This window comes from Carassius auratus, unplaced genomic scaffold, assembly GCF_003368295.1.
Source record: "Carassius auratus strain Wakin unplaced genomic scaffold, ASM336829v1 scaf_tig00215565, whole genome shotgun sequence".
Lineage (NCBI taxonomy): Eukaryota > Metazoa > Chordata > Actinopteri > Cypriniformes > Cyprinidae > Carassius > Carassius auratus.
Window position 1 is genome coordinate 1,868,711 of NW_020528142.1, and position 12,302 is coordinate 1,881,012.

General features: G+C 37.1%; 2 protein-coding genes across 2 annotated transcripts in view; one reads left to right on the plus strand and one right to left on the minus strand.

Moving 5' to 3' along the window:
- The window catches only part of nr3c2 (nuclear receptor subfamily 3, group C, member 2), a 75,172-nt gene extending 70,566 nt beyond the window's left edge, over nucleotides 1–4,606 (plus strand). Inside the window, exon 9 of the mRNA XM_026260618.1 lies at nucleotides 968–4,606. Within this exon, the coding sequence (XP_026116403.1) occupies nucleotides 968–1,123 (156 nt within the window). The 3' untranslated portion in view covers nucleotides 1,124–4,606. The remainder of the gene's footprint in view (nucleotides 1–967) is intronic.
- A 4,168-nt stretch (nucleotides 4,607–8,774) lies between these two features.
- LOC113095007 (rho GTPase-activating protein 10-like) overlaps nucleotides 8,775–12,302 on the minus strand; it is a 66,165-nt gene continuing 62,637 nt past the window's right edge. Inside the window, exon 23 of the mRNA XM_026260611.1 lies at nucleotides 8,775–11,681. Within this exon, the coding sequence (XP_026116396.1) occupies nucleotides 11,593–11,681 (89 nt within the window). The 3' untranslated portion in view covers nucleotides 8,775–11,592. The remainder of the gene's footprint in view (nucleotides 11,682–12,302) is intronic.

The following is a 12,302-nucleotide window of genomic DNA, read 5'->3' on the forward strand; positions in this document are numbered from 1 at the left end:
TTATTTTGTAAAAAAAAAAAATATTTTTAAACCTACTATTAACGTAAGATATTTAGTTTTTTCTTGCTATTTAGTAGAATAAAACAGGTTGTGATTTATCTCATGACTTGAAAATTATTCCAGATAAAATGTATGTGTTAAGCATATTTAATATCTTAAGTTAACACTCTTGTGGTGGTCCTTGGATGTCTCTGTGATAAAAATAACAGGAACAAGAGAAATAGGAGTTTATAGATTTTGTTTTTTTTATATAGCAGAAATCTTCTGCTTTATTTCTATAATATCTGTAATAAGTGCAAGCACTTTCCTGACTAAAAAATGAACACCTATATACTTACATGTATTCTGGGTAGATCAAGCTGCTCAAATATTTCTCTAGAAACAAATCAGAATCAGCAGGTATTTATTTAAGAAATATTTCATATTCATTCATTATAAGTAGCTCTCATGCGGTTAGAAGCTGAAAACCATTAATATTTCAAATCGGCGGATGTTAAAATAATTTCAGTTGTGGATTATTAAAGAGTTATAATATCAAGTGTGCGTTCAAATTAAAAACTGCCTCTGAGAGATTAGAACCGCGGTTTATTTCTGAGAGCTGTTCATTGCTAATCACTTTTTTTTGCATTGCTGCCAGCTCAACATTTTGTAAAAGCACACAAAAGTACTGGAAAAGACGCTTTTTAATTGCACTTGGGGGTGAAGAACACTTGACAGCAGTGTTGATTTATTCATTTGTAAGCTGAAGAGAAACAAGTTCAAGCTCTGCCTAAAAGCCTTTTCGCTTTGGTCAGTGAGACAGAGCCTCCATAAATGAGATCGCTCGGCCACTCTGCAGATTTTCTTTGCTAATTCATCAATGCATGTTTACCCACACTCATGTTTCACCAGAATGTCTCTTTAATGATAAGCACTGTCAGTTTGAATTCAATCTTGACACAAGTCTCTTCTTCCTCTCTCTTTACAGCTCGTAGGGAGCCTGTTGGACTTTTGTTTCTACACTTTCCGTGAATCCCAGGCTCTGAAGGTCGAGTTCCCCGAGATGCTGGTGGAAATAATCAGCGACCAGATACCAAAGGTGGAGTCGGGCCTAACACACACCCTCTTCTTTCACAAGAAATGACTGAAAGCTCGCAAAAGGAGGGAAAAGTGAAGGATCACATGGGAGAAAAAGCAGAGGACACTCAGCCCTCAGAGAGCGAACAAGAGCAAGCCCGCTATGCACAAAGCAAGGCGTAACGAGAGACTTGGTTTAAAGCCATATAAGGCTTGCGTAGTGTGGGAAGGCAAAGAGCGATCTCTGTACCCAGCCAACAGAGAAGAACTCATATTTCATGTGACAGTGCGTTCCTTACCCCCAAAGACAATGCTGACAGTGTTCTATAAGGATATGAAGCCATATTCTTTGGTAAAGCTATAGACGTACATGTGGATACGTCACACACAGAAATATGGGCCCACATACTAGACATATCCTTGACTCCCAGACCTGTCAATCTGCCAGTAAATACCATTGCGTTTGTATGTAACTCTCCTACAATCTGCCGCTCAGATGAAAAAATGACAGGTAAGATTCAGTAATAAAACTGCTGGTTAAGATGGAATTATTAATTAAATTGGGGTGCTTGCAAAGAGGTTATAAAATACTCCACCAAGGGCTACTATATAGCTACATTCTGAATAATTGGTGCACGGAAGTAGAAAAATGTAATCTAAATTTATCTGCAAAAATGATGACTTGAAGTGTTTACAAAGGCCACGCTGATTCAGTGCTGCGGTGGCCTGATGATTGATAAGCTGAGAAATGGCAGCTCCGAAAGAAATAACTCTTGGATCGGTCAGAGAAAAAAGCATGCAACTTTGCAATACAGCAAATATTATGGCTCGTCTTCTTGAAAAAATTGAGCTCACGCAAACACACAAGCCACGTTTTGTGCGCGCGCTTTGACTGTAGCGAATTTAGTAAACCGTACCTAAGCTGTTACTAAACCAGCTCCCTTTTGACGTTAAGAAAAAAAAAAAAAAAACAGTACTACTTTACCGTTCCACACAAGAAAAGCATTTTATATGATTGCGAAGTTTTTGCGTTTCCAAGAAACAATCCAGCTAGAAGCCATTTTCTAACAAGGTGCTTCTGTTTTCTAAACGTAAATAGTAGATGATTTTCAGTAGCAACACATGTACAGTTAGTTACCGTATAGGGAAAATCAGCTTTTCTGACGCATACAGCTTTCATATTCGTAAACGACAATAACAGCTGTAGTCCACATAGTAGTCTATTGTAAGAAACAGACAGGGTTACGCAGACTAATAACAACAGTAACCTGCTCATAAACACACAATATATGTGTATCGTATGATTATAATTGTTGCTTGTAGGAATATTTTTCAAACGTTGTACATAGGAAGTTTTTGATTTCAACCACCTTGCTATTTGGGGAAATACCAGTCGACTTGAGAGTACTTGAGCGAATTGTATCTTAAATAGGAATTTGGACCACTGTTTCGTGTTTCATAACCCCACTGTGCTACCGATGGATCAAAAGAGGTACCGCTAGTTCTCGAATGCTGTGAGTCTGAGGACAATGAAGGTTTGTGTGTGTGTATTTGCTTTTCTGTTTTTCTCTCAAATTTCTAAAAGGCACAGGATAGCTGACTTATTTTTTAGAGGGCATTGTTGTTTTTTCTCTGATAGGATTAGAATGATCCTATTGGCTGATTTTGATTTGCACAGACACCATAATGTGATAATTGGGATATTAGATGTTCTGCTATTGCGTTGGTTATGTAATGTGGTTTGGGTGGGGGGGGGTGGGGGACAGGTTGGGACATTTGTGAACTGGAAAGGTCCAAGAACTTTTGATGTTTGCCTTTTTGTTGTAGCTGGTTGGTGGTAAAAGAGAAAAAACCTAATTGGAATAGAACAATCAAATCAATCTGTGGAACCCAGGCAAAACCCATTTCACCGACTTGTCAATACACTGTATGTTTAAAGTTTTTGATGTACCTAAAACTAGGTCTCTTTTTTCCAACCTTTCCCTTTTTTAAATACACAGATCTATAAATGAGAATAAATGTTAAAAAGGTTCATAGGATGTATGTGAAGTATTTTTGAGAGATTCTATTTTGCTGGACACGATATATTAGTAATTTGTCTAAAAAGAGTATATGAGATCTTTTGTAAAGTGAAATGTTTATGCATGCTTTTTTGAAAAGATGTTTACAGTGTATTTAAGAAGGGAAACTTGTGCCTTTTTTCTCACAAAAGTTACCATTTTACAGAATCTATTGTAAATAAATCAGTGAATTATTATGTTGCGTTGTATGGAACATTTCTATATTAAACATTTGTCAGACGCTGGGATGAAGTTCACACATTTCCCTCTTAACAGTTACTGACTGCCCATCAATCAGAATCCAGAGCAAGAGCCAGAGAGCATGATGGATATACATTTCATTTATATTTACTTTTCACAGCAAGAGAGACTTGTTACTCCATGGATGTCACTAACTTAAAACTTGTCATTTTGCTCTGTAGTAATGTGAACTAATTGTCTGTTTTTTGTGTTTTTCTGCTTTGCTTCGCCTACAAATCTAATAAAAACACAACGCAGTGCTCTCATCAGAGGTTAGCTATATTAAGCTGAAAAGAAAAATACTCATGGTTGCCAAATATTTTAGATATTTTTTGTTGAATATATAAATAAGTCAAACCAAGCAAAAACACTGTTTTTTTTTTTCTTCTTCTTCAGTGCTTCACAAGTTATTGTCTTGTGAACCAACAATGTTCCTTATTTGTATTTACACAGAATATGAAAAAAATATATGGACTTTTTTTTTTCTTTTTTTAAACAAATTCAAACTTTATGTAAAAAAGACCTAAAGACTAAACTAGGACAGGGAGCAAAGTTAAATCGCAAATGTCTGATATGAATTCAGATGTCCATCAGCAGCTTAAGAGAATTTTTCATGCTTGTTGCAGCATGTTTGCAATTTGCGTTCCTCCATCACCAAATGATGAAGCTTGAAACATTGAAAGTTGGTGTGAATCCACACTTTTGAGTTGCTTGTTACTTCAGCTTTGACAGTCTGCATATGACTTTTTTTAGATGTGTTTTTGGGGAGTCTAATAACATGTAAAACTATGCATTTGTACAAATCACATTACCACCAAGCAGCACCTTTGTGCAAAATAAGGGCAAAGCATGATCAAGGTAACCAGAGTATGTTGAACCAGAATAAAATAGAGCTTACTAGTGAAAACCCACAGATCTCACGTTGTGTTTGCACATTAACACCCATGTGTTAATGGATATTGATTTTTCTTTTTGGGGGATGCATCTGAATCTGTGTGCTATACATTGTTTAAAGTGACAAAGCCATATCTCTTTTGTGATAAAAGAGCATTTCCTTTGAACCCTCCCCACCTTTTTTAATCAGTGCTTTGTACAATACTTGTTAGCAAATCTCCTCAGTACAGAAATATTCAACATGAGCAAAAGACAGATGCAAATAGTTCCTCTAAAGTGTACATCTTGATGCAGATCTTGCCATAACTGTGTTTGCAGAAACATCAAGGGATTCCAATAAACCTGTTAACAATTAATTACTGTGCACTCTTTCTTTCGCCATTAAAGACAATTCATACAAATTTAAAGATCATGAATTGGTGTTACTTTTGCTGTAAATCGCAATTTATACAACAGACATTTATTTATTTATTTTGTCTGGAGAACATCTACTAATATTTCACTAAGAGTACTAGTATTTCCAGTACATTAGCAAGTGTATTTAAATGTAGTGATGAAATCCACTTTTTTTCTGTTTTCTTTTCCATTTAACAGTTGAGTTTGGTGATTTGTTCTGGGTTAACTTAAGGACAGTTAAGGACAAACTGCACAACATGCTCATACTGTAGATGTTTTAGAGATTTAGGGGTCAACTGTAGTGGATAACAGTAGGAAGACAGCGAATTGGATCATAGGATGCTGCAGACATCTGAGTGGGCGCTGAGTGAATGGAAAGAAACAGCAGCAGTAGGAAGAAAAGGAATGGATAAGAAAAAAAAAAAAACTGGATACAGTATGTGGCAAAGCGCAATGGAAAACAGAAAGAGAGAGAAGAATGCACACTAAAAGAAAAGAGGAGAGTAGGTTTGAGTGACAAAGTCATAATTTAAACTTCTGGCAGATTTTAGTTTTGACAAATGATATTTCTTCAAGGGAAATGAGCTTGAATGAGGAAGTAAGTGATTATGGTAATACGTGAAGAAAACAGCAAGTCTCGTCTGCATTCACTGGTCTAGCAGTGACGGAAAAATCCTCGGAAAACAGCACCAGAGAGCGAGATCTTCAGACAAAGGACTTAAACATTAACAATGTAACACCTCCACGTCCCCAGAGAGAAAATTTGCCATTAACCTCGTTAGAAGCCCGATCTGAAAAAATGTGCTTGTTTGCCAGACTGTGAGAGTAGACAGTATTACTTTTGCTCTTTTGCGCAAATCCGCAAGCCCACTCCAAATCTCTCCCAGATTGCCAATAGCGCAAGCTGTGTAGTCCTGCCAGATAAACAGAATCTATTGGATCAGGCAGATTTCAGGGCTGTGGCTTCACACATGGCGGCTTCTGTGCCCCAGATTCTCTGCTTGCTATCACTCAATGCTTTTCTGTTTTGTTTTTCACTGTCCCACCTTCTCGGTCTCATTTATCCGAGATATAACACAGAACAGTTTGTTAGTACATAGCTGCATGCAGCGCAAAATACTCAGCATGAAGTATTCTTACAGCAAAAAGTAACAGATGTTACACTATTTCCTCAGTTGATTGATTACATTTAGCATGCAATTTTATGCATTTAGTTTACTTGCACATCTTTTTAAATGTTGGTTAAATGTGCAAATGGGGCATTAATGAATTAGACAGAACTATATATTGCCTGAAACAACACCTTAAAATGTTTTGGCCTGTGGTGCCTTGCCTTTGAGCATAAAGAAAGTGTAGTATCTTTACTGTACTTTACAAAACAAGGAGGACGGGTATGCTGACCGCAAACTGAGGGCACCGGAGGAAACAAAATGAAAACATTCAGAGTTTGGTGGAAAACCGAAGTACACAGTAGCTTCAGATGAACTGATCAGATGCAGTTCTACATTGCTCCGTCTCACTCTTTCAGGCATGAGACATACAAGAGCCAATTGGAACTTTGTGGTTAAACTGTATCCAGCGAAACTGAAGTGAAAGGGAGACACAGAGGGAGAGAAAGTGAGATGAAGAGATGGCGGGAGGGTGAGTTTGCCCATCTCATTAGCTCGGGCTCATTTGATTATGTAAGCACCGGGCTCTTCGACACGTTGCCTATTTTTAGCCCTCTCCCATGTCTCGTCCTATCATCTGCTCTATTAGTTACTGGATGTCTGTGACTCTGCCATGTCATGATAATTATGTAATACGTGGCACTCAAACACACACATCTCACAGCAGTCTGGAAGACATCTGCACGCTAATGATGTGTACAGTGCACTGATGTGTGATAGCACAAACACACACACACGCCGCACGGTCCGGAGGTGCTTTGAAAGCTAATCAGACAGAGGCTGTGACTTCAGTTGTCCAGAAATCAAAATTCAAGATATTACATGGTTTATTATTTATGCATTCCTGGTCTTACTGTAAGTGATTTGGTGCACATTATGTGAAAGACAAATTCAACTGGAAATCTTTTATGAAAATATAAGTGATGATTAACCCCAAAACTTAGGCTAAGTAATATCATGTATTTCTCCATAGCTACATTTAGATGCAACCAAATAAGCAGTTTTATAATCAGACTGATGGCTTAATCGGACTGAAGAAGCTTCATGTAAACACCTTAATCTGTTCAAATTTGAGCTCAGTTTGAATGAAACTAGTTTGGCTTATTCTGACTAATTTCATAATCACATTCAAAAATGATCTGTGCACATATGCAGTACTGTGCTATGTACATATGTGTACATGAATACTGTATTTGCTAAAAAGCTCTGAAAGAAAAAAAAGATTTGTTGACATTTTTGCACATTAAAAAATTTATTAAAAAAGAAAAACTGAAATATCACATGGTCCTAAGTATTCAGACCCTTTGCTCAGTATTTAGTAGAAGCACCCTTTTGATCTAATACAGCCATTAGTCTTTTTGGGAAAGATGCAACAAGTTTTTCACACCTGGATTTGGGGATCCTCTGCCATTCCTCCTTGCAGATCCTCTCCAGTTCTGTCAGGTTGGATGGTAAACGTTGGTGGACAGCCATTTTCAGGTATCTCCAGAGATGATCAATTGGGTTTTAGTCAGGGCTCTGGCTGGGCCATTCAACAACAGTCACAGAGTGGTTGTGAAGCCACTCCGTTATTTTAGCTATGTGCTTATTGTCTTATTGGAAGGTGAACCTTTGCTCAGTCTGAGGTCCTGAGCACTCAGGAGAAGTTTTTTGTCCAGGATATCCCTGTACTTGGCCACATTCATCTTTCCCTCGATTGCAACCAGTCGTCCTATCCCTGCAGCTGAAAAACACCCCCACAGTATGATGCTGCCACCACCATGCTTCACTGTTGGGACTGTATTGGACAGGTGATGAGCAGGGACTGGTTTTCTCCACACATACCGCTTAGAATTAAGGCCAAAAAGTTATATCTTGGTCTGATCAGACCAGAGAATCCTTCAGGTGTTTTTTTTAGCAAACTCCATGGGGGCTTTCATGTGTCTTGCACTGATGAGAGGCTTCCTTCGGGCCACTCTGCCATAAAGCACTGACTGGTGGAGGGCTGCAATGATGGTTGACTTTCTACAACTTTCTTCCATCTCCCGACTGCATCTCTGGAGCTCAGCCACAGTGATCTTTGGGTTTTTCTTCACCTTTCTCTCACCAAGGCTCTTCTCCCCCGATAGCTCAGTTTGGTCGGACGGCCAGCTCTAGGAAGGGTTCTGGTCATTACCAAATGTCTCCCATTTAAGGATTATGGAGGCCACTGTGCTCTTAGGAACCTTAAGTGCAACAGAATCCTTTTTTTATTTTTTATTTTGTAACCATGGCCAGATCTGTGCCTTGCCACAATTCTGTGTCTGAGCTCTTCAGGCAGTTCCTTTGACCTCATGGTTCTCATTTGCTCTGACATGCACTGGGAGCTGTAAGGTCTTATATAGACAGGTGTGTGGCTTTCCAAATCAAGTCCAATAAGTAAAATCAAACACAGCTGGACTCAAATGAAGGTGTAAAACCATCTCAAGGATGATCAGAAGAAATGGACAGCACCTGAGTTAAATATCTGAGTGTCACATCGTGTGATATTTCAGTTTTTCTTATTAATAAACATGCAAAAATGTCAACAATTACGTTTTTCTGTCAATATGGGGTGCTGTCTGTACATTAATGAGAAAAAAAAAGAGAGAACTTAAACGATTTTAGCAAATGGCTGCAATACAACAAGGAATAAAAAATTTAAGGGGGTCTGAATACTTTCCGTACCCACTTTGTGTGTGTGTGTGTGTGTGTGTATATATATATATATATATATATATATATATATATATATATATATATATATATATATATATATATATATATATATATTATTAAAACAGCATAACATAACATCACTTAAAATAAATTAAATAAGTAAATACATAAAATTAAAAACTGGTAAAGTCGCTGCAGTTAGAAGCTCTGGTCTCATGAAAACCTGAAACTATTCACATTTTTAAATGCTATTTGAGTGCAAGAAACAATAATAATCAGACAGTTCATGGCAAATTTTTATTGTGGATTTGAAATGTTATTTAAATGTAAGCTTTAATAGACAACCACTCTATCCCCCCATTCAAATAGACAGGAGCTGGTCTTGGATGCTGAAATAGCTGTTTATGTAAATATGGCCACCAAGTCAACTGACTTTATTTGTAACTGACTTTTTAGTTTATCCCAAAATTAACATTATGTCATCATTTACGCACACTTGAGTAGTTCTTGAGTAGTAGACTTTTTTATGGGGGAACACAAAATAAGACATTTGGTTTTTTTTTATATACATTCAAAGTCAAATGGGTCCATTGTTGTTTTGGACCCAATTGAGTTTCCTTGTGTGGTCAAAACCCAGAAACATTCTTTAAAATATCTTCTGTGCTCTGCAGAAGAAAGAAAGGTTCAATATCAGGATGAGTAAATGATGACAGTCATTATTTTTAAATATCCCATTTTACTGAGAAAAGTACCACATTACTGAAGTATAATGGTTTGCGAATGACATTTTACATTGATAGGATCAGGAACCACAAAAATCCCTTTAACCGCAGTTGAACAAACTGCAGTCATTCTGCAAGAAATGTGCACTTATCATGTGTGTATGATGGGGTCATGAAAGGAAATGGGAACAGAAAACAGGAAATAACCTAAACCCGAACCAGTTGCTACAACAGTGTGTGCTAACCGCTGCGCTGTGGCTTCAACAGAGGAGTCTATTTTGATGCAAATGGTTTGTTTTCAAGCACTCCATCCAGTAAGGACCTAGACTGCCGTGTGCTCCAGTTCAAGCCCAGTATATGAGGAGGCAGTCCAAATCTGCTAGGAAATGAGGATTTAATCCACTTAAAGGGGGAGAGGTTTAATGTAAAAGCTGCAGAGCAGCTCCAGGGCTAGAAGTGTGTGGGAGAGAATAAGTCACAATGCTCTAAATGCAATGTATGCAATAGACAACAGTTCATCTACATACAACAGAAATCCGGTTGTGTCGAAATGACAGGTATCAGTAACAAAATGTTGCTTATATTTGGACAATGAAATTCCAATAAACCATCAAAATGCTTCCTAAGAGTTTGAGCCAATTACAATGCTCTAACAAATCTAATTTAGCACACAATTTAGCAAGAAATGTCATTAAATGGGACAGAAACTAAAATGTATGTGTTGGTAAAACACAACAAACCTTAAAAGAAATAAAAGAGCTATTTTTATTTTATTTTTATGAATTTCTAGAAAATGGCATCACTGAGTTTTTAAATGGTATTTTGGGCTATATTTGTGAATGGCAGCAATACGGATAAATAATGGAAAGCCACTGCATGTGCGAACATGTTTACCAAAAAAGATTTTTACAGTAATTTTACTGTAATTTAACGCGTTTCATGTGTGTAGTGGCTATTGTTTATCCCTCATACAGTATGGTCAAGATTGCTATTAAACAAATGCAAACATATATGGGAGATTTATGGGTTGTACTAATCAGGTAATGAGGTTTTGAATTATTAGACAAGTTTAAGTTCTTCAGCAAAAGCCTTAGTGTCTTTTTGACCTTGATGGGAGCACATCCACACAATTAAGTTAATCGACATTAAGAAAATCACACACAACGCTATTTTATTTTTCATTAAACAACAGTCATATCACAAATGTTTTTTTCCCCAGTAAACACATTAGTGGTCCACAGTGCCCTGCAGCATTTGGCTTCCATTATTTATACACATACTCTGGCATATAAATAAAAATGAAAAGCAAGATATTAGAATAAAACACTTTATTTATTTAACATTGATCAACATAAAAAAAAATGATATCAATGCCAAGACCTTTTCAGAGGTCATAAATCACTGTCTGAAATCACCGCAGATCCGCTCAGTCACAAACATGAACCCGTGGAACAAGAGCTCTTAGAAAAATGAAAATGGTCTCATTAAACATCAGTGAAGTCCTGCCATTTTTAAGGTTTCTGCAAAAACGATGTGGTAAACTTCAAAACTTTAAAGAGGGAGAGTGCTTGGCTTTTAAGTTTCTTTGCACAAATATAACTATGTATATAACACAGATGTAAGACTTGGCAATATTTAATTTGACGTCAATGTATGCGTTACATTTTTATTTATCGTCTCTGTTCTTCAAAATAATGTTAAAAACTATATACAGAATAGCAAAAAAAAGTTGCTCTGTTCGAGTTATTGAACAGCGTCCCACATGCCATGTGTAATAAATTGAAGGCACAGCATCAGTTTTAACCAATGCGAAAGATTTAATAATCACATACATATTTCAATATCAATAACCGCCAAGCACTACATTTATGTCTAATATACTCTCTAGTGTTCCACTAAACCAAGACACAAAACTGACAAATGTTCACTGCACTGTCATAAGGTTACACTTTTTTTTTTTTCCTATACATCATCACACGCCCAATTAAATGCAACTTGATAACATTAAATAGAAAGATACTCAAGGTATCTTTGAGTATTGAGAATACTAATGCTAAATAACCCAAACTACTTGGCTAAAATTATAACATGCAATAAAATAAAAAAAAAGAGGACAACACAGTCACAATGACGGATGCGTATTTTCCCACACAAATTTCTATTTACATATCTTAAAGTGTAGTCTCTATGTATACAGCACATCTTAGCTTATACTTGAACTCAACACCTGTGTTTTTGGATACAATATATATTTTTCCTCTCAGCGTCTTTAGTGTGGAGAAGGATGGAGGAACGACAAGCAGTGCCACTGTGAAAGAGCCGCCGAGACCATGGATACCATGTATATAAAGAGAAGTGTGAGGATAGTTCTTTTCGGAGTTACAGTATCTCCACATAGTTTTCAGGGATGAGTCCTCGCTTTCCCTCCAGCACACCCTCCAGCCATCCGGGCTCCCTGGAGAGTTTCACTGCAGAGCAAAACCACGGACACAGGTAAAAGTCTTACTGCAGCTCTTCTGTCACACTGGATGTCAGACAAGCAAGAAATCCTCATTGGATGGAAGACATTTTTTATTTATTTTATGTGGATAGTTAGCATGGCTGATGAATGTAAATTACATGGGTATGAGTTAGGAAAGTTTGAACAACTTTTTCTGCATTTTCTATGTTCATTTTGGGAGGAAAATATGCAGATTGGGTTCAAAGTGTGTTAAACAGAGTTGAAAGAACTGTTAAATTAGCCAAAGTGTTTAACAAGCAAACACAAGAGATCTGTGAATAATGGGTGAAAAGTAATTTTTAAGATGAGAGCAGCACTGAGGAATTACAGTATGTTAGGGTTTATAAAAACTGTGAATGTTAATTATCACTGCATACTGAGGATGCTGAACATTGTCTTAGACAAGAGGCAGAGCATTGTGAAACATCGATCGGTAATGTGCTGGCCTGTATGAGCAAACAGCGGGATGCCTGGACAGGTAGTTACTATGAATTATAGAGGACAACCTGTCATTTCAATAAATGTAATGCATTAGAACACCCTGATGAATGATGAAAGGTGAATGACGTTCGGGCCAAAGACAGAAAAA